The following is a 25,976-nucleotide window of genomic DNA, read 5'->3' as shown; positions in this document are numbered from 1 at the left end:
ATGATACTCAAGGCTCCGTCCAGCTTGGCTTTGAACACCTCCAGGGAGGGGGCAGCCACAACATCTCTGGGCAATTTATTCCAAAGTCTTGCAAAAATGATTCTCGATGTATTCCAGGTGTGAAATACTACAGCCAGGTCACACAGAAGTGATTTTTCAGAAAACACAGAAACAATTTTCGCAGAATTCTGGCAGGCACAGTATATTTTGCTATCATTTTGTCAGAAGCCATACCAAGCCTGCCTGAGCCTGACCCAGCCCAAGTACTCTTTTTCTTAGTGGTCCACAGATGCCTGGTGTCAGCAGGGAGCATTAAGCCCATCTTGTCATCACAACTGTGGCGTTTAAGTTTCCAAACTGATTTTGCTAGCAGTGTAATACTGTCTCTATTAGCGTAGGCTGACAACCCGGGGAGGGAGATGGGTAATTTAAAAGGAATCGGATGTTTGGAAGGGAGGGAAGGGAGAAGGGGACACTGGAAGAGGCATCCAGTCATCTCAAGTCCATCACTAGCTGAAGGACAGGCTTGCTGTGATTAGTTCACAGAGATAAATTATAACAGGCAGGGCAATGCTATAGCACACACCAAAGAGACTTGCACTGTCATTCCCAGCTCAGAGCAGCCAAGAGGAACGATCGGAAGGATTGCAAAACACGGGGAACCCTGAGGAATTCCTGGACTCAGCGCAAAGGAGAGGAGCCCCACTGGGACTTACCTAGGAACTTTCTGAACCACTTGGGCTTCTTGTCCCACACGATGAAGAGGTAGTAAGCAGGAACTCCAGTCAGGGTTATTGCAAACCCAATCCCTGTATTCACGGGATCCGAGTAAAGTGACAGTGCAACCATGAAGAGGCAGGTGAAGGAAAATAATGCTGGAATAAATATAGGCACCTGAAACACAATCACACAAAGAACCATTACTTGATATTGACCCGACCATTGAATGACTATGGCGTTAAATGTTCCGTGAAACATAAATTGGATAAAACTCAGCAGTACAGGATAGTTGTGGAAAAATACAGGTATCTAGAACATGCGTACAAAATGTCAGTGATGGCAGAAACCAAACTATGCAGGGTGCTGTACAGCAAGCACCATAGAAGTCTGTTAATTACATGCTAAAACACTACAGTGTTTTACATCCTTTAAAACTTAAGGGCTGTAAATAAGTCACATGGCAAAAGTCCTTTCTCTAATCCCCCAGTAGATAAGTATGCAGCTCTAACCACAGTAAAGATTTCCTCTTTGATAATTACCTATTAGAAAACATTTTAAAACACAACCAAGAGCTCAAGCCACCTTTTAAAACCATTAAGAACATATTGATTTTCTTCCTAAGGTAAAAATCAAAATCTAGCAGGAAGAGAGTAAATTAAACACCAGTTTGACTAGTGATAAAGATATTTGATACCATTATGCAACTGCTAGCTACTGAAAGAAAACAACTTTCGGACATTACGGCTGATAGCATTATCACTGTCACTGTTGGAAGTACAAAAAATAACTATCAAATTAATTCTCCCAATTTTCAAAAACACTACTACAATCACTATATTAGCACCTCTCTGAAGGAAATGCCTAGAGGCGTGGTTTGTGAGATGCTCGGTGTAACTGAGACCTAGAGAATTCCTTGGAGATTATTCTCTTCCTTTCATGCCTCGAAGCATTACTGTTCCTCTTTTGTGCACTGTGAAAGCAATTTTTTTTTTATTCAAAGCAAAATAAGTTGTGCTGTTGACCTTCTTATTTAGATATACCTACGAGAACACAACAGCATACATTCTTAGTCCTTCACAAAACAGGCTTCTTGGCAACATATAAACAGGGAGAGATTCCTCCATTTTTTTCTCCTGATGGAAGTTATCTTTCTAGATACACAATGAAACAACTTACTTTGTAATTTCTTACTTAAAACAAGCAGGAAAATGTCAGAACCAAGGCCAAAACAGCTACTGTTCAATAGGCCAGGCTATTAGCATTTTCCTTCTGAGTTCACAGTAACTATGTCGGCAAATCCACCACAAGTCTCAAATAACATAATAATAACACTGTAACGGCTTATTTGCACAGCAAATTAGCATATTTGGTATTCGATAGACAACAATAACAAACATTTAATATTAATGCTTATGCTTGACATGAATTCCAGGGGCAAAATTATTCAGGCCTTTGTCAAAGGAGACGTTAAATAGAGAACTGGCTGAAAATCAGGTTGGCACATGTAACCCCAATATTTGTAGTCTGAATCCTATGCAGCTACAGAGGACAGAAGGTATTTTCACCCAGCTTGATGAACATTGCCTCAGTGCAACAGACAGATAAAACTGAGCAAACACCTTCGCTTTGGCACAGCAGCTCCAGGCTCTGCCCCCCGAGCACCAGGGAATAGGCAAGAATTATCTTTTGGAAGGGAAAGCAGCTGGGGAGCTTGCAGGAGAGCACAAGGAGATCCTTCAGCGTAAAAGACTATTTTCTGTTAACTCTGGTTTGTTTTTCTGTTTTGTTTGGGTTTTTTTCCCCATAAAGAGGTTAGCTTTCTACATCAGAACATCCTCCTTTACTGTCGGACTGCACTACAGATAGGAGAGAGAAAGATTCATGTAAAACAGTAGAGAGCGGAGGTTACCTTGAAAGGACGAGGCATATCAGGACGTTTATATCTGAGATAAATCAACCCAGCAACTACTAGTCCAATAAAAAGCCACCTGGCAAAACTGAGGAAATTCAGGAGACTGTAGAGATCCCCGGTGAATAACATTATCATTGTGAGAGGATGCTGCAAAAGAAATTCAGAGCGTAAGAGGCGTTTAGTGGCTTCATCTCCATTATTCTGCAGCAGCGATTTCAATTTTTTCCCCTGGGGACAAGCAGTACAGCCTTTTGCAGAGACACCTGAGGGCCGCAGAGTTTAGGCTGTTCTTTGCCGTGCGATCGATATCTGGCTGTCCTGAGATCACATTTGATTAATGTACATCTGTCCCGGGTGGCCACATGTGATCAATATATACCTGTCCCCCTGTGAGCTAGACGTGGTTGGGGGTAGCTGCACAGCACAGGACGCCAGCTGGGCACACCGAGTTGCCACCCGCTCGTACCCGCAGCGTGCCTTTAAGGCGTGCAGGGTGTAGGCTGATTGCACATTGGAAATGAAGGGAGAAGCACTGAGCTGTCACTCAGCTACTGAACTGCAAGAAGAAAGGACACTGGAATAAATATATTTCCTCATTAAAAAGCTGTTCTGAGATACAAGGCTGCTGTGAGGTGGGCGAAAGCTTACGTGTAAAACTAGAGTGTTGCACCTTAGCTTAGATGATTAGTGTAGGTTACAAGGATCTATTTCAGGGTAATCTCCGGATGAAAGCAGAATATTTATAGCTTGGATCAGCTCTGCAGGGCAGTCCACACTTCCCATACGAGACACCCTATGCCAGTCCTTGCATTCAGGGATGAAGAAATAAATCAGCTCCACTGCAGCCCTTAATGTGCAGCAAGAAGGAAGGGCCTGGCAGCAACAGCCTATCTAGGTTTATAACCAGGCAACAGGTCAAATCAACAGCAGATGCAGTAAAATGCCGAGGTAAATCTTTATATAAAGGAAACTAATTTGTATTAGTTATCAAGACTCAGAGCCTTCATTTTTTTTCTTTTTTTTTGTTTGTTTTGTTTTGTTTTTTTCCCTGCAGTGAAGACACTGGATGGATTGAAACCAGAAGGATCAATATTTCCAATATGGGTCTCCGGCTTCCAACTTCTAATGACTTACAAAGTGCTTGGTTCTTTACACACAGATATTAAGCAAACTCCTTCTCTGTAAAGGTCAAAGGAAATTTTAGCACTGAAATATACTGGGCAAGATTTCTTCTACAGAGACTCAGTCCCTAAGAGTTTAAAATCTCAGTTATAAGCATGATAATATAAGAAAGGGCCATGGACAGTGAAGGAGAGCCCTCAAGATAAAAACCAAAGTAGTGTTCTTATCAGATTGCATGATTACTTGGAGTTGCTACACAGACATCTATCAAATAGATAGGACATATATAGCTAAGCAGATTTCTTAATTCCTAAAAATGCTTCTTTATTTAACAAGCCTCAAACACTGAACATGTTCATTTTTTCAATTCCTTCTCAATAACTTTTTCCTTTCTTACAGTGTGTAGTCTTTAGCAGGAGAAATTAAATAGGAAAATGGTAAAATGCAGACTATTGATGCCGAATATATCCTGCAACTAATCTACTTGCAATAACGGAAGAAAAAAAATAAATTACAACCTCTGAAGGAAAGTCATCCTTATGAGAATCCAACTTTTTCAAAGGAAATCAATGCACTGGTGTAACAGAACCAAATGCAATAACAGAGAACATCTTTTATAAAAAACAAACAAACAAAAAAAAACCAAACAAAAAAACCCTCAACTTTTTGTGCATTTAATTCCACAGAAAACAGCCAATGCAATTTACCTGAAAGGTATGACTACTTCAGGCCAAAGAAATAAAATGCAAAGTAAATGTTTATGTAAAATGAATTCCATTGAAATTTTTCACCATAATTACATCGCCTAATTTTCAATACTTAGAAGCCTACGGTTCCATGTGCACATTTGAAATTCAGCACTTCAGCTGACAGTTCAAAAGTGAGCAAAAGCTGATTTAAATTCCAGCCCAAGCATTGGATCTTACCAGCGTAGACTCATGTACATGGGTCTCTGCTGTGGCTAGAACTCCCCACAGATGCAGAGGTCTGTCCAGATACATTACAGTCAGCAGTCCCAAAAGAGGGGCTGAACCCCCATGGCTATGAAGACTTCAAGTTAAGTGAAAATTTTCCTGGCAATATACAAACTGAGGTTTGAGGTCAGTATTTTGACATTTTGTCCTAACATTTTACCATAAAAATTAGTCTGCAATGCAAACACATGGCCAACATTTAGATCTGCCTCTATTTTAGAACTCAGTAATAGGATTTCCACTCTTAATATCAGTGTTTTTCCTTAGACAATTCACAGACTATTGCCCAGGCACACATCCTCTCATTTTTTAATCACCGCTACACTGCGCTGCTGAGGGTTCCCCTTCCATTATCTTAGTGCATAATTGTTTGCATTTCTCACTATAAGGTGGTATAATGAGCCTTTAGGGTACTCCCAGATGCTGGGGTTTAGCTGCACTTTCAGCTAAATGAATCCCTTTTTTGTTTGTTTGTTTAACTGGAATTTGTTTCTTTGAAAGGGAACTAGCTCATGAAAGGGAAATAGCTCATCACTAGCAGGTCCTTAGAAATAAAGGGCAGTAAGACATGAATTCCGTTGCAGCAATAGGCAGTCCAAGTGCTAACGACAAGATAGCAAGAAGATGATAGAATAACAACTCCCAAATCTCATTCCTTCCTCTACTGTCCCCTTGTCCTGCCCAAAGCCCACGTATACATTAATAAATGAGACTCAAGCAGTGCCCAAATTCTGTCTGAATCCTCCAGAGCAAACCCGTAATGCGAATTCTTGTGCAGGAACATTTGTTTGTATGATTTACCAAAACAATGACAGCTGGCAGAGGAGTGTGCTTGCGGACATGAATCATGGAGAGAATTTCCGGAAGGTGACCCTCGCGGGATGCAACGAAGAACATCCTGGTGGGAAATAAATGTGGACAGACTTTAAATGTGCTCATTACTGTGACTAGGCAAAGCAGCTCATGAAAGTCACAGAGCACAGCAGCACTTCTTAGGCTTGTTGGAGGTGTTCTGAATGAAAAGACGAGCAGAAGAAGCCCAGACACAGAAATCAAAGTCATCTCTGAAGGTGTCCCCCTCCTAAATTTACGTTATGATCAGTGCTTGGAATTAGTTAATATATTCCCTCCAATTCTCCTCATTCACATGAAACAAAGCAGCTGTTAATTAAGTGCTATGCTCAGAGGGGTCCATTTCCAAACCATTCAAAGGGTTTTAACAGTAAGATACTAAACTCAGCAGAAATAAAGTGAGAAAAGAGCCCCACATAGAATCATAGAATGGCCTAGGCTGGAAGGGACCTTAGAGATCATCTAGTCCAACCTCCCTGTTGTGGGCAGGGACGCCACCTCTCGACTAGACCAGGCAACACATGGGGACCCAGCGGGATTCGAACCCGCAACCTTGGTGTCATTGTTGTCAGCACCGCGCTCAAACGACTGAGCTAACCGGCACCCTGGTTACATCTGGTAAACATGACATTTTTCATTTCCTTCTAAAGGTACCACTTCTGTCCTCCCTTCCCCTTGCTTCCTTATTTCCAGTGTACAGCCTGCGCCTTTTACTCCCAGTTACATTAGCAATGCTCACCTGGAGACTGCAAAAACACCACCATTCATAGATCCAAAGCAGGAGAGCGCAACAAATACCGGTACAGCTAAAGAAAAGCTTCCCATTAGCCGTTCAGCAAATGTCTGTTACACAGGAGAGAGAAACGTACAGTGATTTTTCATAAAACATGAAAGTAATTTTATTCTATTAACAAATTATTAATAAGTGTGCTAAGTTTTAGTTATACCCTTTTTCTGCATCCCTCACTGGAAGTTGTGCTGGGCATTTGTTACCTCCCGTTTTGTGACACACCAAAGCCACTGCAGATGAGGTTTCACACCTTTACTTACTGCTGACTGCGCACAGAAGATCTCCAGTTGAGGCAATGTCATGGTATCAGTTCCTGATTTATGTCAGTTTAGACCATTACAGTTCCAAAAAGAGAAGATCCAATCCAAATGGATCAATGTCTGATCTGCATGCCTAATACTCTTTTCCCCACAGTCTTCATTTTACTCAAGTGATGCTACCCAGTCATATCCATTAGCCATATCCATATCCCAGTCATATCCATCCACTCACACTTTATTGTTCTAGATCACCAGAAGAGCCTTAACTGGACTTTGGAGCACCACAGGAGACAAGTACAATTCTCTTCAGGTTTGCAAAATATTTTGTTTCTAAACCTCCCGTAAGCTACAGATTTTGGTAATTTTTTTAATGCCATGTCAACTGAAATAGCCACAGGCAGTGTCACTACCTGGAAAGTAAGTGGAAATTTTCATTTCCTCATTATGAGTCAGGTACCTTAAATATAAAAGTCAGTGTCATCGCCACAATTCAGCAAGAACAATCAAAGCAGTATCTCCAAGCCAGCTTGCCTTGTAACTCCTTCCCAAACGAACTGCAGTACCCACAGCAACCCCTTTCCTAAGGACTCAGGACACACATTGTGCAGAGACAGTTTTACCGCTTCTTGCTACAAAAAAAATAGTTCGGAGCTCCCCCTTCCACCAATATCTGCATTTTCTGTTCCCCAGGAGTTAGGTCTAAAATTTAGCTCAGAATTTTTCAAGCATGTATGTAGCTATAAAATTTAAGTCCTAGTGACTTTGTTATATCAGGCAAATAAACATCGTCTAACTTTACAGTGCTAGAGATGGTTTTTGGCGCAATCCCATTCATCAGTCAAAAAATAAGACTAATTTCACCAGGATGTTAACACATAAAAAAGAAGTCACGGAAAAAGACTGACTGGATGCATTTCCCCCAGTTTTTTTTTCACCTGGAAATAAGAATATATCAACAAACACAAGCGCAGCTTGGATATAGCTTTGTATTTTTCTTCTGACACTTACCACTGCTACAGCTTCTGAAAGCAGCAATTCTCCAGCACTGATTGTAGTGAAATACGCCACGTTTGTTAACACGTAGCCAACTGTGACGATAATCATTGAAATGCATATTGCGAGGGGTATGTTTCTGAAATACACAAGGCAGCTCATTATTTTGCAATCTGGTTGCTATTCCCTGAACATGAAACAAATAACATGAGAAGAAGCCTCTAATGATGGCGAGTGAACATTTGGCGATCCCAAAAATATCATAATTAGAAACTACCAGTTAAAAAAAATAATAATCACATCTAAACAAAACCACCTAGACAAAGAAAATATGTTTATAATATAGAGGTGAGAAACCATTTGAGGGACGATTCCTTTGAGAACGCCAAGAGGTTGTGGACCCCATGATTCCCGTAGAAGAAGCACGGCTGGTCTGAGTTGCTGAAACGTATTGGCTTTCAAGCTGAGCCCAACAAGGAGATCAAAGAAGATGCATTATATTCTGGGGTTTTTTTTTCTCAGAGGAACACAGCTGGGTCAGAACTTAAGGATCCTCTTCACTACCAGATTTTATTTCTCAAAAAAATCCTTAACACCAGTATGCCTGTACAGAACTGAAAAGAAGCTCTAAACTAAGACTAAATAAATAAAGCAGGACAGGATCCCTGTTGCACATCTTGCCCACCTTAGAAGTCACGGTGTCAAATACCATCATTAACCCAGACACAACAGGTAGGTAAGAGGATCAGGCCACCTTGCAACACCAAATCTGGGTAGAAAAAATGACGCAGCACTAACCCATTGCTACCTCATGCACACGGTTTCAGGTGAAGAAGCTGGGGGGAGGGGATCCTGTCAGCTTGTAGGATGTGCTTGTTGATAGAGAAAGTGATGGCAAGAACCAAGGCAAACAGCCCAGAATACAAGTGTATTGCTGGAAAAACCACAAAGTTACTGACTTAAGAAATACGTGTTGATAATATGTCTGTGCAAAAAATGTTTTTGCAGCTCAGTTGCCAGGTATTTTGCAACCAGTCTGGTAAAGCTTCTCACCTGACCTGGGTGCAAACTGAATTCAATCCACTTAGCATCTGATTCCAGGTAGGGATATATGGTTTCAAAGCCTCCCAGAACAAAGATGTTAATTATATCTTCTGCATCACAGATGAATGCTTCAATCGCTGAGCTATTAGAGAAATCAGCACTTACTCCAACCTTAAAAAAACATCTCCAGCCAAAGACAGCTAATCTGCACTACTTTCACAAATACCATTTGAATGACCGAAACCACATCGCTGAACTTAAACAATCTTTGTCTGTTCTAATTCTTACCAAACATCTTCTTGCTTTATTTGTTTCTAATACACACGCCAGTCTAATTTCCTCTAAAATGAAGCAGGGGGAAAAAAGAAATCATGGTTCCAAAAATGACTGGTTTTTGGCACTGTGGGTCCTGCTTTGATAATGCTGAAGAGCACTAACCTCCTTGGAGAATAATACCAACAACAACAACAAAAAGCACCCCAAGAGAAGAATAAAATCCAGAAAACCAAGCCAGAACTAGTCAGCAAGCACTATTCATTAAAAAGCCCACAGATCATAAGTCACCCCTGGGGCAGCACAAGGGATGCTGTGACTTCGAAGCTCCCAAGCCCTCGTTTTCCAAGCGAAACGAGCGCTCAGGTTGCGTCTCCTTTTGTCTCCTGTCAGGAGCAGACCTTCAGAGGGGGCTGCCACACGGTCATACAGGGCCCCCTCCAAGTACTGCTTATTAACCACTGCCTTCGCTGACAGATTTAGACAGAAATGAAAGGCCAGTTTCAAGATTTCAGGGATGAGTAATAGGGTATGGTTCATATCCTCACTGACACAGTTCAGATTTATACTTGGTCCTCGAACCGTCTGAAAGCACAGACAGGCACGAACCATAAGTAAAACCACTAATGAGAGCTTTAATCATGTCTTTTCTATGCATCCAATTTAAGAGGCAGATCGAAATTCGCAACAGGATCCCTTTATCAAACTCTCTGCTAGGACCTACAGTCACTGCACTAGAACAGACCTGTAACGCCATTACCAATAAAGATTATCTGCTTTTCTCTGGAAGACGACTACACCAATTTTCTTGTATTTTAAATACTCACCTAGACTTCCAAATATTCTCTCCAAATCAGAAAAAACACATACCTGAACTCTATTCTCCCCTAAATTGTCTCTATCAATGCAGATTTCACCTTTTCACTTCTGCATCCTATGAATCAAAGACAATATAGGGAGTTATAGCACACCGAGAAGCCTCATGAGTGATACAACGCAAACTTACAACTGCCGCACAGCCTGTTGAGATTTTTCAGACAACATCAAGTCAGAAAATTCAAGAAAAAAACATTAATATTCTTCACTCTAAGGTTTTGATTCATTGAAGCTAAAACGTCTGATTGGAAACTTGACCATTTCTGTATGACATTTCTCAGGAAAAAAAAAATCAAATCTTAGAACCAAGACTGAGATCTCATCCAACCAGTAAAGAGATCTTGTATGCCCTCTGGCTTAAAAACCATGGCATTGTGTGTGCTCAGAGACAGGAGATAGCAGTATTTTATTTCCTTAAAGCAGGCCCAGAATTACAACTTGCATTGAAGTGGCTACTACTTACTGTAGGGCAGTGCTTTCCTTTTGCATCTCATTTCAGGACAAAATCTCAACAGATTCCAAAATCTACAAAAAATCTTCTCAAGTCAGCTGGTTTTCTGAGTAGACGTTGTGTTGATATTAGCCCCAAACCTATACAATGATTTGGAAATGTCTTGTGTGTTACCACTAAGGTGATAACACAAGCAGACTGCTCCTTGGGTAGAAGGGGAAACTACTGCCAGTAAAACCTTCTTCAGTATTCATCTCTTCTCTCAATACTTTGAAGAAAGTCGGTATCAAAACACAACAAAAACCACACCAAAAAACCAAAACAAACAAAAAAATCCAACCACAAACAAACAGAGAAAACCTGAATGAGTAAAATATTGACAATGTAATTAAAAAACCTTTAATAAAATCTGATGAGAGACCATTAGGGTAGTGTCTAAGCATCTGGATGTTGATTAAAATTGAACTGAATCTCCACATGTTTAAGATTTACCCATCCCTAGCTACTGTTCAAAACCAAATCTTCCCCTTCTTCCGAAGGTACAAAGCAACCGTCACGAAGAACCACAACACCTTAAACAAAAAGCACATCTACATTGTACTTCCCAGAAAGAAGCACTGAGGAGTCTGCCATGGCAGAGAAAGTCAGCATTAGCAATGCAGCTGGTTCATCCTGTAGCTATATAGGGCTGAAACACTTTGCCGAGCTATGCTGCATATGGCTTGGAAGAAAATTTCCTCCTCCTATAGCTTGTAAAGGGCCCTGGAGCTAAGGCACAGGGTTCAGTTAATCAGGATATCCACTGGGTTTTGGATTTGACCTTTGGTGTCACAGAGTCATAGATCTCCTGATAATCTGCTTTGGTACTACTCAAATATTTTTGAAAGAAAAACCACAGAGCAGACTAGAAGGCAGTAAGAAAAACGAAAATGAGGAAAAAAGCCAAAGACAGAAACTGGGGAGAAGAACAACAATTTCACTACATCAGTCAAGGAACAATCCCAGAAGTCCACAGCTCATACTCCAGTTTAATGACAACTTTTTATAACAGTGAGCGCCAAGAGCTGGGACTGTTCTTTCTGCGAAACAACAAGCGCACGGTCAAATGTGGCCCCAAGAGCCTGGCGAGTTCACAAGTATGAAACACATTGTCACCACGTGCTTTGTTTAGAGGCCACAGCAAAAAATCCTTTCCTTGCATCCATTTCAAAGCTGGTTTTTACATGCACTTGATCTGCGTCGACTGTCCTGGAAAAAGCTGTGACAAAGGGACCCCACTGGGAAATGTAAATAAGAAGGTCTAAACAAAGCAATTACTGGTAAAATTAGGTGAGATAAGCCACTGTACTATAGAAATCATGAAAGATATTTTTTTTTCTTTATGTAACACAAAGTAAAAAGAGTTAAGGAGAAAGGAAAAGTCCTAATTCCTCAAATGGTTTTCAGGCAAGCATTTGCTTGATTTCCATGAGCATAATCCTGTACATGGTATATTGCTTGAGTTGAAAATTTACCATCACAGGAGTTTCAAGATCCTTTTCAAAGGTTCCCTTGTGTGATAATTTATTCACCACTTGAAATCTGTTAAGCGATTTTCCAACTGAACCATTTCCAGATTTTGGCACCCTTAAAAAATATAATCATTCATTGCACTGTCCATAGGGCCAAAGCTTGGCAGAATAAGTCACAAGTGCACATTTATCCAAATAACCTGACACTTGAAAAAATAACTAAATACAATACAGAAAGCAGCAAGCGAGCCCTGGTAATTTAATATTCCCAAGGATTTCAGTGCAAGACCTGCAGATGTATAGACTTAGCTTAGTAAATGCCATGTTCCAGAGACCCCTGCATATCTCTTGCCATTCCTGGGTGGTCATTCTGTGAGCTGTGGCAGTCCCAAATTCTGAGCAGAAAAGCAGTACGTTTTAATATAAACTTAACTTATCTCTGATGTATGTTTTTTATGCAAAAAGCAGCCTAAGAAAACAGCCTGTTACACTGAAGGGATCAAATGGTTCTCACCATGTCAATGTGTGGGAAAAAAAAAATAAAATCACTCTCTCATCCATCTGTTAGGAGAAAATGGGGATGCAAAACTTAAAAGGAGGCCACCTCCAAGGACAGAATCAAAGCCAGGAATAGAGAGACAAAAAGGATGGGAGTCATCACAGCACCTCTTGAATATGTGTATTTGTAACACATTCACGTGCATTTGTAAATGCTAATATGGGTCTTGGTAACACCTGACTTTAGCAACAGGCTATTATTGTTTTGTTTATTGTAGCAAAGGTTCTCCTCAGCAGATCACTACTTCTCCCCCTTCACTGCCTCCCAATATGTTCCAGCCTTATGTTCCAGCCCAGAGCTGCTGTTTGTGGGCTTGCAGCTCAGATGCTATTGAATTATGTTACTTCTCTTCATTTGCTTTTGATTGTGATTTTCAGGGTAGAAATGAAAAAAAGAAAAAAAAAAGAAAAAGGAACAACTAGCCATTAAGGTGCACTCTCATAGACACCACAACACATGCCACATGTTACTGCTGGAGAGAGCATTAAAGGGCTCCCTTCTCCATTCTGGTGCATTGATTCTGTACCTCTGACATCTGCACAGATACAGCAGCACGACACTGGGATAAGAGAGTGAAGAACCAGCCCACAATTTCTTTTAAATGGAAACTTAAACCTGGCTGCGATCACATCATGTACCAAGGCAGGTCGGCAAGCAAGATCTCACCGGAGTGCCACATCCATTGACATCACAGCCCAAGCCCTAACTTGTCAAGCCTATGCCTCTTATAAAGCACTTTTCTTTGAAGAGCAGAATGGAGTCATGTGAAGCTTGAGCTACCAGCTAGAGACCTCTCAAGTTCAAGCATGATCCTGAATCTTTTCACATGGAGTGGATAGCATTCCCAAAAAAAACCAAGCCAACACATCAGACATAAAATATGACAAGCTAAACCCACAAAGCACTTAGAAGATTACAACACTAAATATTAATCACGCTGTCTCTGCTTAGCCATGAATGTTTCTTGTACAGCAAGCCTGTGAGCACTGCTAGGAACCAGAATGCAAGAACGAGATGCAGTACACAGAGCTGCTGAAACAATATGAAATGCAGGTAAAATGAAGGCCTAATTTTAAAAAAATACCTCGTAAAAAAAAAAAAAGGCAACACAAACTTTAAACCTAAGATACACATCATCCCCTGTGACTTCTCAGTCAACTCTTTGATAAACCATACCCACGTGTCCATTAAGTGCCAGCGTTACCTCATTTGCAAACTCATTGTACAAAGTTTATGACTGCCACTCTCTTTCACAAAAGCTTGCCTTTTGAAAAGCAGTGTAGTCTAAATTCAGAAAATCCAAATACAAATATATTGTCAACCCTTGTCTGGTGAATGAATTCCATGCTTCTACCTAACATTGGTGTTTTGACATCCTGCCTTTATGTCATTTGTGGGAAAATTTCATGTACCCAGAAGTTTGTGACCTTTTCCATCAGAGACTCAAAAACTCAGATTCAGCTTTCACTGCCCAGCTCCCACTCAACCAGGAGAAGAAGCGAGCACCTCTACTCTTTCACAGTCTCCAGTGTTTTATTTTCTTCTAAAGCCTGTTTGCTGGAAGTGCTCACAGCACTGCCACTACCACTGATTATGGTGAGAAACAATAGTAAATCACGGTGCTTGCTTGGAGGCAAGGAAGCCATAACCACAAACCTGACATGGGGTTGTAAAAACAAAACACCTGCACTAAACCCATGTATGGAAATGAAGGGGTGTGGGGCAGAGGCATGATTCAGAGCACTTACTCCAAGCTGCTTTATCTAGCAGGGGATCTCAGGTCTAACTTCCACTTAATTGCTCCATAGAGACACATACCTCACCATCAGATTTAATAAATGTAAAAAGAAGGGTGTGATGTAATTGTGTATTGGTACCTTTATTTATTACAGGAAGCTCTCCTGCGATTTTGGAATTATTAATTCCCTGAACGCCTGATTTACAAATAGGGTCGGCCTTCCCCAGGCAGAACCACTTTTCATAGGAAAGAAGAAGCCTTGTGAAGTACCCTTCAAACTTACAAGCAGACAGAGGTACCGTCCTGCACAGCCACTTTCCCATGAATCACAGAATGCTTTGGGTTGGACGGGACCTTTAAAGGTCATCTAGTCCACCCCCCTGCAGTGAGCAGGGACATCTTTAACTAGACCAGGTTGCTCAGAGCCCCATCCAAGCTGGCCTTAAAAGTTGCTGAACAACCCCAACTCTCTTGCATGATATGGTCTAGGGGTGAACTTGCAAGTAGGGTTAATGGTTGGACTCGATGATCCCAAGGGTCTTTTCTAACCTGGATGATTCTGTGATTCTGTGATTCTCTCTGTCTGCCTTCACAGGAGAAGCGTTCCAGCCCTCTGACCATTTTTGTGGTCCTCCTCTGATCCTGCTCCAACAGTTTCATGGTTTTGCTGTGCCGAGGACTCCAGAGCAGGACACTATGGACGGTGGGGTCTCACCAGAGTGGGACAGAGGGGCAGAACAAGTGAACCTGACGTGGGAAATGAGCAGATCAGGACTCACAGCTGGGAAACCTAAGCCAGTGGACAGCAACTACCACATAACAAGTATCATGGATGAGGAGAGATATTACAGTGGTTACAAGAAGAATCCCACCAAAACCCACGCTGCCTGTCGCAGCACCTTTCCCACACTCCCATGCATACCTGAGCATTTGCAAGCAGCAGGGTTTTTTTATATAAGTAAATAAAATAAAAGGGGAAAAAAAAGAGCCCTGCCTTGATCTGTATGTATTTCTATTGCTTGTACTGAAGATACGTTGTTCTAATTTACAGCACAGACAAAGGGCAAAGCAACACTTTGAGTAATAGAAGGGAGCAGGCTGGCAAAGTTGCCATCATTCCCAAAACGAGACATCCAAGCTCAGAGCCTGGGAACAAGCAGCCGGAATGTAAAGTGCTTCGATCAGCTCCAGCAGAGGGTACAGGAGGGGACACCACCTCCTCGGCCCCACGGCTGAACTTGTTAGGAAGCATCGCTGGTAGCATATTAATGACTTTTTATAGTAACAAGGGAAGACAAATGCTCAGGTGCATAGAGGGATGGAGGAGGAACGCATGTGTCTCTGTGTGTGCGCATAAAAGGAGTCAGATTTTTCATACTTGTTAAATTCCTCGACATTTAATTTTGAGCAGGAGAGTTTCCACAGTGCTAAGGATCATAAAGGAACAATTTGCTGCTGTATGTTACCACTGATATTTGGGCATGAATGAAAATTGCACCATTCGGTGACGAAAAGAGCAGGTACTTATAATAAGGAGCACCATGGAAACTGAAATATCGTTTACCAAGAAAGACACTTCTTCTGAAGGAATTTAAAATAAGAAAAATCATAACTGCAGGTGCCTTGAAGCATTAGCATTTTAAAAGGTACAAGGAGTTTAAATAAAATGAAAAGGAGATGTCTCAACAGCACTGCACCGCCATGAAGGGGGCTGTCCAGCAGATAAAAAGTTTTCTCTGTAGAAAGTAAGAAAATGAGGCTCTTGCTAAGGGCAGCCGAGCAGACTGGTTGCAGATGTGGGACAGCCCATATAGCACCATGAAATAACTCTCTAAGAAATTGCTAGGTTCTGACAGACAAAAGAAACCCAAAAAACTCCATGTGTGAGCTGAAATATGCCTTTGTAACATGCAGTAACCAGAGACACTTGAATGAGTTTAAATGGGAATATCAACTTTTGCTATTTTATTATCTTCAATGCTTTGAGAAAGAAAATATCAGTAAGCTGAAATCCCTGCTTGCTAAAACTTTCTAACACTTGAATTACAATCACATGCACAGGAACTTTTTTTTCTGTGAAATTATATTATTACGAGAAATCTACAAAATTTTCAAAATCACCAGTAAGGCTGGATTTTCCTTTTTTTGTGTCTAAACTGAGCAATTTTAAACATAACCCTTAGAGACTTAGTACTAAAACCTTTCTGCTAATCAAGTTCCTTCCAGTTTGGACAGTGACATGAAATATAGAGAATTATTCCTCTTCTTCAATGATCTTGGACAATATGGTCAATAAGACTTAGGATTTTAAGTTTGACTAATCTTCGCTACCACATGCTCTTCATTGTTCTCCCTTGTCAGTGATACGCTACTCTTCAACGATAAAATGAAAGTGATAATGATGGTTTATACTGAACTGCCTCAAAATCAACCAATTAAAAAACACGTACTAGTGCCATCAAAAAGCCCTACATCCTAGCACTTCATAGCACACTCTCCAGTACCAGCACCCCTGAAATCTGCATCTGAAAGGAAGCCCAGAAAATAACAGCAGCTCTGTAGAACAGTAGAAATTTATGTATTAGTTTAGCACAAGTGAGTGCAAGTCTCATTTCAGTAACCAAAATAAGCATAAAACAGAATTGAGCAGAGAAAACATGTAATTGTGCTCCAGGGTAGTTCCCCTAGGACAGCATCCTGACCCTGAGAGTGGTCAACACCACACCCAGGTTGCCTACAGCTGGGAACTACATGTGTCTGCCATAGCCTGCGACTAAGGCAACGACTCTCCTCATGGCCTTCACATGCACTAAGCAAGAACCCTGAAGTGATTCTGCTTATTTTTCACATCTACAGAAATATTTTGTCCTCAGACCCACAAGCAGCTCATCCTCCAATGAAGTTTCGCCCCAGGAAAAGTAATTTCCTGGTCTTCTACGCTCTTTGTAGACACATCTTTACTTTTACCTGGTTTTGGTTAACAGTTTATTTTTTTCCTGTAATAAATAGATATGAAAAAATAGAAGCATCTGTCATTCCTTCACTGTAAGATAAGTCTAATTTTGTTTTTCTCTAAAATAACCCCACACAGAAGTTAAAACTCAGGCTAGAGTGCTCCTGTTTTCTCTCTCCATTCTCATGATCTGTAGAAGGGGTGTCTCCAGTGCTAGCATATCTTTTCAAATAATGATATCACCACTGCTCCAAGGGACACTTCATTCCATCGTACTTCAAAAACTTAAATGCTGTTATTATATAGTCCATTTTTTTGCAAGGAACAAAACACAGTGACAAGGTGAAGATGTAAATACCAGTGTTTGCTCAACAAGTGCTACAAGTGAATGAGGATTGACACAACAGACCACAGCAGTGAAACACGTAAAATGCAGATTATTCACTTCACAGCTCCTCTAGAGCCATTATAATCTTACATAAATCCTTAGTTTACAATACATGGATATAGGCTGCACTGCAATCTAAATGACTGAAAACTCTGATGGGTTGTTAGTTAACGATATTCTATTCTTAAATAAAATATCACTGTCACTGTGTCTTTACAATTCAAACACACTCGCGGCCAAAAATCAAAGTATAAGCTATACTATAAGCGATCCGCTTACTGAACACAACTACACCCATAGGCACGTGTGTAAACCAGCTACATGTAGGGCAGGAGTGTGCCAAGGAATGGGAACCTGAGCACTCACTGGCTACAAAATACCTGCAGCCTCCTCTGACGGAAATTCTGTGGTCACACAGAAAGGGATACGGTCATCCACAAGAAAGATGCATCAAGCCTAATTCCCTTGTTTTTATATGACTATCACATCTCTCAAATGCAAGCCAGTAATTTCACTACTTATTAAAGCTCAACAATCAAGATAACCTCATCGAATATCTCATCCACAAGGACTGTGGCAAAGTTGGGCAAGTTATACTGCTAGCGGAACCAAGAGGATTTTTTTTTTGTCTATGATAGCACCATCGCCATTGATATTGTAACCACGGTGTTCTAAAGGGTAAACACTCTTAATGATGCGGCACATTTTAATAACTGCTTGTGCAGTTAAAGCTCCAACCTGATGCACCAGTACAATACAGCACATACTACCCTTGCAATTTTAGTAGTCCGTTCCTTTGTGTTTTATTCCCCCATTTTGCATTTTATATCATTTCAAAAAAAAAACCCACAAAAAACCCCAACAAACTATCTCACCATCTCTGTCAGTTAGTTGCCAGCTTCAACCTACAGAAGTTTTAGATGGTGCTTTCCTAACAGGTTACAGTTAATGGCATACAAGAGGCTGCTACAGCTTCTCGTACATCATGCTCATCTAACTCTGGCTTAGCACTCTGCGCTTTGTCTTGCCAGAGGCTCAGCATTAAAAGGAAAAGGAAACAGAAAGGGCACAAAGAGGCTCATCTTCTTCTGCAGCCAGGAAAGGATACACCATGGTGGAGACTGGAACATTACGCTTTGAATTAAACTAGAAGTTTCTGCCATGTACAGCTACCCACAGGTAGTGGGTGTTAGTTTGCTTTCATAAATAATGGGGAAAAGGGATGTGAGACTTTTTTTATTCTCTCCTATAAACAGGATGTAATGGACATTGATAGCACCCATGAGCAGAGACTGCTCTACACCTATACAATTTCATAAGGAATTTCCGCTGGGATTTACAACGAGACCGCGACTTCGCAAATGCTTAGAATCACCTCCCCCACAGCTAATGCTGTTGGCAAACAAGGAAATAAAAGCATCAGCATCAGAGTTAAGTTGGCTCCTGTTTTAAAGTGGGAAAGGTAAAACTTCTCAGAGGTTTGCCAACACTGCAGAGCAGCATCAACATCAGAAGTTGCATAAACCACATTTGATCCCGGGACACACACCTTGTCACTTCACCCAGCTGTTAGCCCAAAACATAGTCTGATAGCTTTTATCAGTGCAATCAGAGTTTTCAGGCATTGCATTAGCATACAAAGAGGCAATACCTCACAGGTAAATGAAAAAAACCTGCTTCTCGAGCCAGTAATTCTTACGTAACCTAAATGTTTGCTGATTTGGCCAGATATTTTTGGCACGAAGTACTTGGTGCCGTGGCTGACATTGTGAAGCGTATGGACAACTTTTTCAGTTTTTTGCCCCAACTGGGTGTAACTAACCTGGTGAGTTTAGTCACTTTTCTAGCTACCATTAATGCACTGCTGTCTCAACTCTTCTCCAGTAAATTCAGTCAGGCCACCTGCTTATGAACCACCAAAAAATAATGAAAACATTTAATGAGAGCTTGGGACCTTCACTGCGGGCAAGAGAAGAGCTACATAGCCCTGAGAGACTCATGATCTCTCCAGTTAAACACAGTATGTTTTATAGCTCTGGACCTTTAGCACTACATCAGTCTTGCAAGAGATTTTTACTCCTGCAGTGAATATTCTGCCGAGAAGCTCAGAGTTCCCATAAAGAGGATACTGTCACCCTTTTGTACAGGTATTGTAACGTTGCTCTGTGCAAGAGAAACAGATGTTAAAATAGTCCCACATATATTTCAGGCCGTGAAAATAAATGAAAATGCAGGGCAGTGGAAAATTTGGAGGTTATATTGTTTAGTTGTTACATTACATTAGCCTGCTGGTAAAGCAGATTAGGATTTTGCCAACTACTGGGGAGACGGTGAATAAACATTTGTTTTACTTCCTTAGCAGAGCTGATTCATAGTAACAACGATTCACATAAACAAACAGAAAAGGGAAAAAGAGAAAAGTAAGCAGACACACCTGGCACTCAGCGAGTTATCACATCAGCAAGCAAACCCCGCCATGAGGGCTGGGAAGGAGCGAAATTGCGCAACGCAAACCCAAGAGCCACCAGGGCTGCCCTCACACCAAGCTGAACCACCACATCGGCTTACGGCGTCCCTACACCGCAGTGCCTCCAAAGCTCTGTGAAAATCCAAGCCAGAGGTGCTGCAAGGCTCTCTAGGACAGGCAGCCAGGTCCTCCAAACCTGCGGGACTCGAGGCAGCCCTGGGAGACACCTCCAGCGCTGTGGAGAGAGGGTAGGGAGCTCCAGCTGAGTTCCCAGGACTTTGCTTCCTCCGAAGAGGTGCCATGAGCCTGGCAGAGGATGAGAAACCTGGTCAAAGGTTTGCCTCTTAAATGTCCATTTCTGTCACGCAGATGTTCGCCTCTTTAGTGTGAGCTCCAGCTAATAACTTCAGCCGTACGTGGTCACAACACCTCTTATCATCAGCATTAAAATGACAAGGGCAGCAACTCATAAAAACCTAAATGTTGAAATAAACTCACCCGTTGCAGAAGAGATTAGCCCAGACACCCTTTCTTTCTCCACGGCTCCCAGACCAGCAAAAATAAGGCTATGTCTGACGGCAGCCCTGCTTGTCCGCTCATCCCACCAGCCGGCCCGTGGGAACACCCCCGTTCTGCCTGAATACCCCACTTTGGGACCTACAAGCAATCTCCAAAAAGTTTCAAGCATTTCCAGAATTTTGAGGTATTCCGTTCAGTCATTTCCATTTCAAGTGGGGCCTTTTGTCTTAAACCAGAGCCTACATAAACAGAAACAAAAAACCCAACAGCTCTGGAAGTATTGCCTTAGCACAGACGCTGCCTTGGCGGGGAGATCGTGAGGCAGCAGCCTCCTCTGCCAGCCTGCCTCATCCTCCTGAGAGCACCCGGAGGAACAGAACAACTGCTAACCCTCTGTCCTGCCATACACCAGCACGGTGGTAAGGCCTCTGTCTTTGCAATTTATCTTTTCCCCTCTCTTTTTCTTTCCATCCTCCTGCTATGTTTGCTGAATATCTCTGATTTTTTTTCCCCAATAGCTGACTGCCTTCCTGATTTCTGTACTAATGCCTTTGCTATATCTTTTTAACAATCTTCAGACATAAAAGGAATTTGAATCAAATCCTGTATTAGACAATTAAAAGAACAGCAACAGCACAATTAATTTCAATACATGTAACCACAGCCCAGCAGTACTGATCTAACCCTGCATCTATAGTGCTCATTTTTGTTCTTCCATTTTTCCACTCATTCTTCCTTAAACAATCAGGCATGTGCTGTAAGTTAACTTTCTATCAAATAATAAATCATACTTAAAAAATTAAACATAAGAAATAGATTAAGTCAACTGCTTTTCTTTTTTTTTAGCATGCCCTCAAAGCTTAGGTATGAAATCTGCATGTCCTAGTCCTTAACTATTTCCATGGCCACCAGCTCAACTTTTGTGTGAGCAGAAGCACAAGGAATATAAATGTTAGAACAAGTAATCATACAAGTGACCTTGCCTCGCTATCTTCGTTCGATAGCAAATTATCCTCCTCAACTGTAATTTTATGAGACATCCTTATTGTCTTAATTAATGATCCAGGTACATCTTTGCAACTTTTAAAGACGCTATAGATTACATCAGTCTCTTTTCTAGTTTACAGACATTGACTGGCATATCACTTTTAATCCTGTCGCAGGAAAGTCTTCACTGCAATCAATTTCTAAACATTACTTACAAAAAAAAAACAAAACCACAAGCATTGCAGTAGAAAGATAATAAAGCAGAAGTAGGAGACAGAAAGACTGGATGTCAGCTGAAACCAATTCAAATGCTAAGCTGGTTTCAAAAGCAGCTGCCCATGACAAAGGTAAGTACTGTCTGAAAACTGCACCGAAGGATCATCTCTCTCTCTCTCATGGTGTGGAATTGGACCACGAGGCTCAGCGCCGATATAACCACCAAAACACGTGGGGTGGGGAAAAAAAAAAAGAAAAGAAAAGAGGATAAGGAAAAAGGAAAAACAAATAATGACATGTGCTGAATGTGTGTAATGTACACATTCCTGAACAGTACAGATCGTGATAGTTTCCATTAGGTCAGTCCCTAACTAAACGTGAAAGAAAAACATGTAATCTCTGGAAAGCTGCTTGCACACAGAGGGGTTACCTCCGCCTGCCTGCAGAGGGAAGGAGGAGGAACAGCGCCCAGTGAAACCTGCAGCCTTCTTGTCATCCCTCCCCCTGAAGCCTTTGCTCCCTGGTGATCCCTGTTCCAGATGACAGAGGACTTCACGCAGTGAATCATCTTCCCAGCCCCTCTGCTACCCCCACAGATATTGCTCTGGTGAATTCAAAGCACCGCTCAGAAACAGAGCGCGTGCGCCAAAGACAAGGCAGGGGATTCGGGTTTGCAGAGAATCTTTCTGCATACATCAGGCTCCCTCCAGACTCAGCCTGCATGGCACACCATGTTTTCCAGCTGTGCTCTCTGCTCCCTCTGTCTTACGACACAGCACTGCTGTTGAGGAGGACCCACTATGTGGTAGGCTGAATTTGTGTTCAGCAGCCTAGAATAGGGAAAAAAACAACTAGAGGACTGACTCTGCACCCTCAGTTAATTATGAGATGTTGTATACAGTAGCTAGTGTTCAATTGCAGGGCCAAAGAAAAGTCTGTGCTACAGGAGTATGGGATAATCTACATAATCAATTCCAAAATTTCAGTTCAATGTAACTGAAGTTAAAAACAAAACCAGAACCACAAACTCAACTACTTGATTATGATCCGCATTACAAATTTCAATTCCATCCTGATGTTTTAACAGCTCCAGTCCAGACAGGGAACACAGAAATCTCAGTTTCCTGTGTTCAGCTGGTTCGAAATATTTTGTGGATCCAGCGATCCTCACCAAAGCCTATTACAGACAAGTCCTAAATACGGCTCACAAGCAAGTTGCAGCCCTGGAAATACTTACACGTCTCACATGAAGCTCACATATTGCATCCATCCTCAACAGAACCAATAGATTGTCCAGTAAGGGCATTTATAGCACATCTCATGGGAGGTGGGATGGAGAGAGAAGGAGAAGCTGGAGCCAGAACTCAGCTGAACCTGCCACAGCATCTGCTGCTCCTTCATGGACTTTTCCTTCAAGATCCTCATGACTCTACAAGTTCCACTCACTGACTTACAAGACAGTGCAGCTGCAAAAGAAATATGTCCTGAAGGAAGTCTGATGGCTTAAATAAAGGTTTATTATCACTGATTTACTGACATCTCCATTAGGAATCAGGAGGCACTGCAAGAAAATCTGACCGCAGTACTGCTGCATCTAAACTGAGACCACTGCTGGCCAAGGATTATTTTCTATACCTCTTCCCCCAGGCTCTGCAATTGGTTTTGAATCCAAGTTGCCTCAAACTGTCCCCAAAAATTAGCCACGACCAGGTGCAAAATTAAGTAACAATTACTCCTTCCTACTGGCATTTATGAAGCATATCATGTCATAGCTAATGCCTGCATTGCCTCCCACGTACTATTTTGCCAAACAATTCTCAGTCCGATGTTGTACTCACAGTCTTCAGGTGACACACTTAGGGAAACCCTTGTGCACCAAACTACATGACAAAAAGTCTCCAAAATACTGAAAAAAAGATGATAAATAAGAGGAACGCAACTCAGTATTGTTGGATCCCACTCCTAAGAGAATTTCCAGCTTGCAACAAGAGAAGCAGCACCATCCTTCAACTAAAAAAATAAAGAAATTTCACAAAGTGAAAAAAATTTAATTCCTGTACTAAGATTTCAGAAATCTGAACCCATCAAAAAACACGCATCCAGGACTGAAATACTTAGTTTCAGAAATGAATTATCAGTCATTTATAAAAAACTGTAATGAATGAGTTGACAGTGTGAGGCGTGTAATCAGTAAGTAATTAATGTGGTTAGAGAGAGAGCAAAAGGAAAGTTCATTTCATCAAGAACAGTTTCATGCTGATAAGCCAGCTCTCCTATGAGCCAGGAATTGCTTATTTTTTCCTCTCAAACACACAAAAATACTAGTGAATTACATTCTTAATTAAATGCTTTTTTATGAAAAAAATAGTAAAAACCATGCTCAGTTTTGTTTAAGTATATCTGATCCAGTAAATGAATGTGTTTTCCTTTTGTGGCAGATTCAGTTCCCCATTAAGGGATTTTGCAGTTCTGAAGATGTGATTGTGAACCTATCATTTTATTCCCTCACACAGGGCACAATTCAATTGTGGAAAGTAATGTTGGATTCACCAGTTCAGTGTTTAGACAACTCATCTTCTGTGATGCTTAGCAGATAACTGAGGGAGTTAATGTAGCCTGTTAGGCTGTTAGATACAGTAAAATTTAGAAAGGGTAAGTTTTCTAATGAAGTTACACATAAAAATAGCAGAGGGGAGGGTAATTCAAACACCCTCAACCTATGAAGAAGAGTAAGCATTCAAATAGAAAAATATCCCAAGATATAAATAATATATTGAAGAAAAAAATGTAAACACTCACTTAAATGACCTGGCTTTCCCTTTAAGTTAATCTGATGAATTCACATGAGCAAACAGGCTTTGTAAAATATTTGAAAGATTAGCATTTGTCTCTTTTGATCATCTTCAAATAAAATATCACAATGTAATCCTATAACTTCTGCACTGAATATTTGGCACTGTAGCCTGACATGCAGAAAATGAATTGGAGTCAAATCTATCTTTTTATGAGCAAATGGAACATAATGACCCAGGAAATATTTCAAACTCTGCGTACCAAAGCAATTCTGCTTATGTCTAGGCAGGATACTTGTATCAAGCGTCAGACGTAAAAGGAAGGAAATGTATTTATGCCCATCTACTTTGCAGAGAAAGGCTTGCCCAAGGTTTATTTAAAAATAAAAGTTGAATCCCCATGAGGAACACTCTCCAGTGCTACCTCCTCACATAGGGACCTATACACACATCTTTATTCCATTGGTACCATATCTGAGACTTTACAGAACCAAGACCCACAGAAGCCACACCTAGGGTTTAATAAATCTGCTAAAGTCTTCAGTTCAAGAAGTAGGCATGTAGATTTTTAAGCTTATACGAACTTTTTTCTGCTCACCATAGGCCATGGTTTACCCCTAACCTTAGGAGGACATAAACACTCCAAAAATGAAGCCAGGAGGCGAAATCCTGCACTCCATAAAGCAGATAAAATAAAAACAACACAAAAAAAAAAAAGAAGAGGGAAAGGATGGAAACAGGAAAAGACAAAGTAACCCATCATTTCTTAGCAAGTCTGTGCCTGAGCCAGTTCTCCCAAGTCCTAGTTCAGTGATTCAATGACATCGTCTCTTTCCTGAATAAAAAGCACTGTATGTTCAAAATTATAGGCAGCATAGCTGCACGGAGATAAACTTCTGACTTCAGTCCTTTTCTGCTGCATAAGATATTCAATATTGGTATTACTATTCCTCTTCAGAGTAGCACTTTTCATTAAATTATAAAATAACAAAAACTAACAAACAAAAGCTGAGAAGCAAAAAATGGCAAGGGCTTACATCCTCTCAGTGAACATTAACAATATTTTTCATTGTCATGATCACTAAGAATAACTGGTCAGGGACTAGACTGGTAGCAAGCAACTGTGCAATTCAAGTTTCTGATTAATTTTGGAAGGGGGAGGTGCATGCTAATGTCAAGTGCCAAAAATCAGATGGCTGCAAATGAACAGGGAGCTGGAAGAGTTTTAGCACCTTAGCCACCACTTCCCTCCTATCCATCTGCATCTCTATAATGCTTAAAAACCCTGAAAAAAACTTCCAATATCATATGTCTCAGTCCTCAAAGATGCAAAGAATGACTTTAAACTTTAATTAATACAAATAGGTGGTACACATCAGATTAATTAGACATGACACTCACATTATTTAAACCCAACATAAAACCAGCTTATATCAAACACTTTGATATCCTGATTTTACAAAATGTCTATGACATCAAGCCTTGGTGACTTGCTATACATCTTCTGCCTCTCAGTTCTTTAGAAAAGAAGGAATAAATGAAGTGAGAAGAACACTGGAAAAATCTAATAGACAAACTG

The 25,976-nt window shown here is 41.0% G+C and overlaps 1 protein-coding gene across 1 annotated transcript in view; it reads right to left on the bottom strand.

Annotated features, from left to right (window-relative positions):
• Window positions 1-25,976, bottom strand: part of SLC7A11 (solute carrier family 7 (anionic amino acid transporter light chain, xc- system), member 11) — a 55,382-nt gene that overhangs the window by 4,372 nt on the left and 25,034 nt on the right. Inside the window, exons 7-11 of the mRNA XM_009877605.1 lie at window positions 7,639-7,762; window positions 6,320-6,423; window positions 5,530-5,626; window positions 2,630-2,779; window positions 717-894 (exon numbers count right to left, since the gene is read on the bottom strand). Of these exons, the coding sequence (XP_009875907.1) occupies window positions 717-894; window positions 2,630-2,779; window positions 5,530-5,626; window positions 6,320-6,423; window positions 7,639-7,762 (653 nt within the window). The remainder of the gene's footprint in view (window positions 1-716; window positions 895-2,629; window positions 2,780-5,529; window positions 5,627-6,319; window positions 6,424-7,638; window positions 7,763-25,976) is intronic.

The sequence above is a fragment of the Apaloderma vittatum genome, unplaced genomic scaffold (genome assembly GCF_000703405.1).
Source record: "Apaloderma vittatum isolate BGI_N311 unplaced genomic scaffold, ASM70340v1 scaffold7311, whole genome shotgun sequence".
NCBI classification, from domain to species: domain Eukaryota; kingdom Metazoa; phylum Chordata; class Aves; order Trogoniformes; family Trogonidae; genus Apaloderma; species Apaloderma vittatum.
The sequence above is the reverse complement of the archived record's forward strand: the minus strand, read 5'-3'. Positions and strand labels throughout refer to the sequence as shown.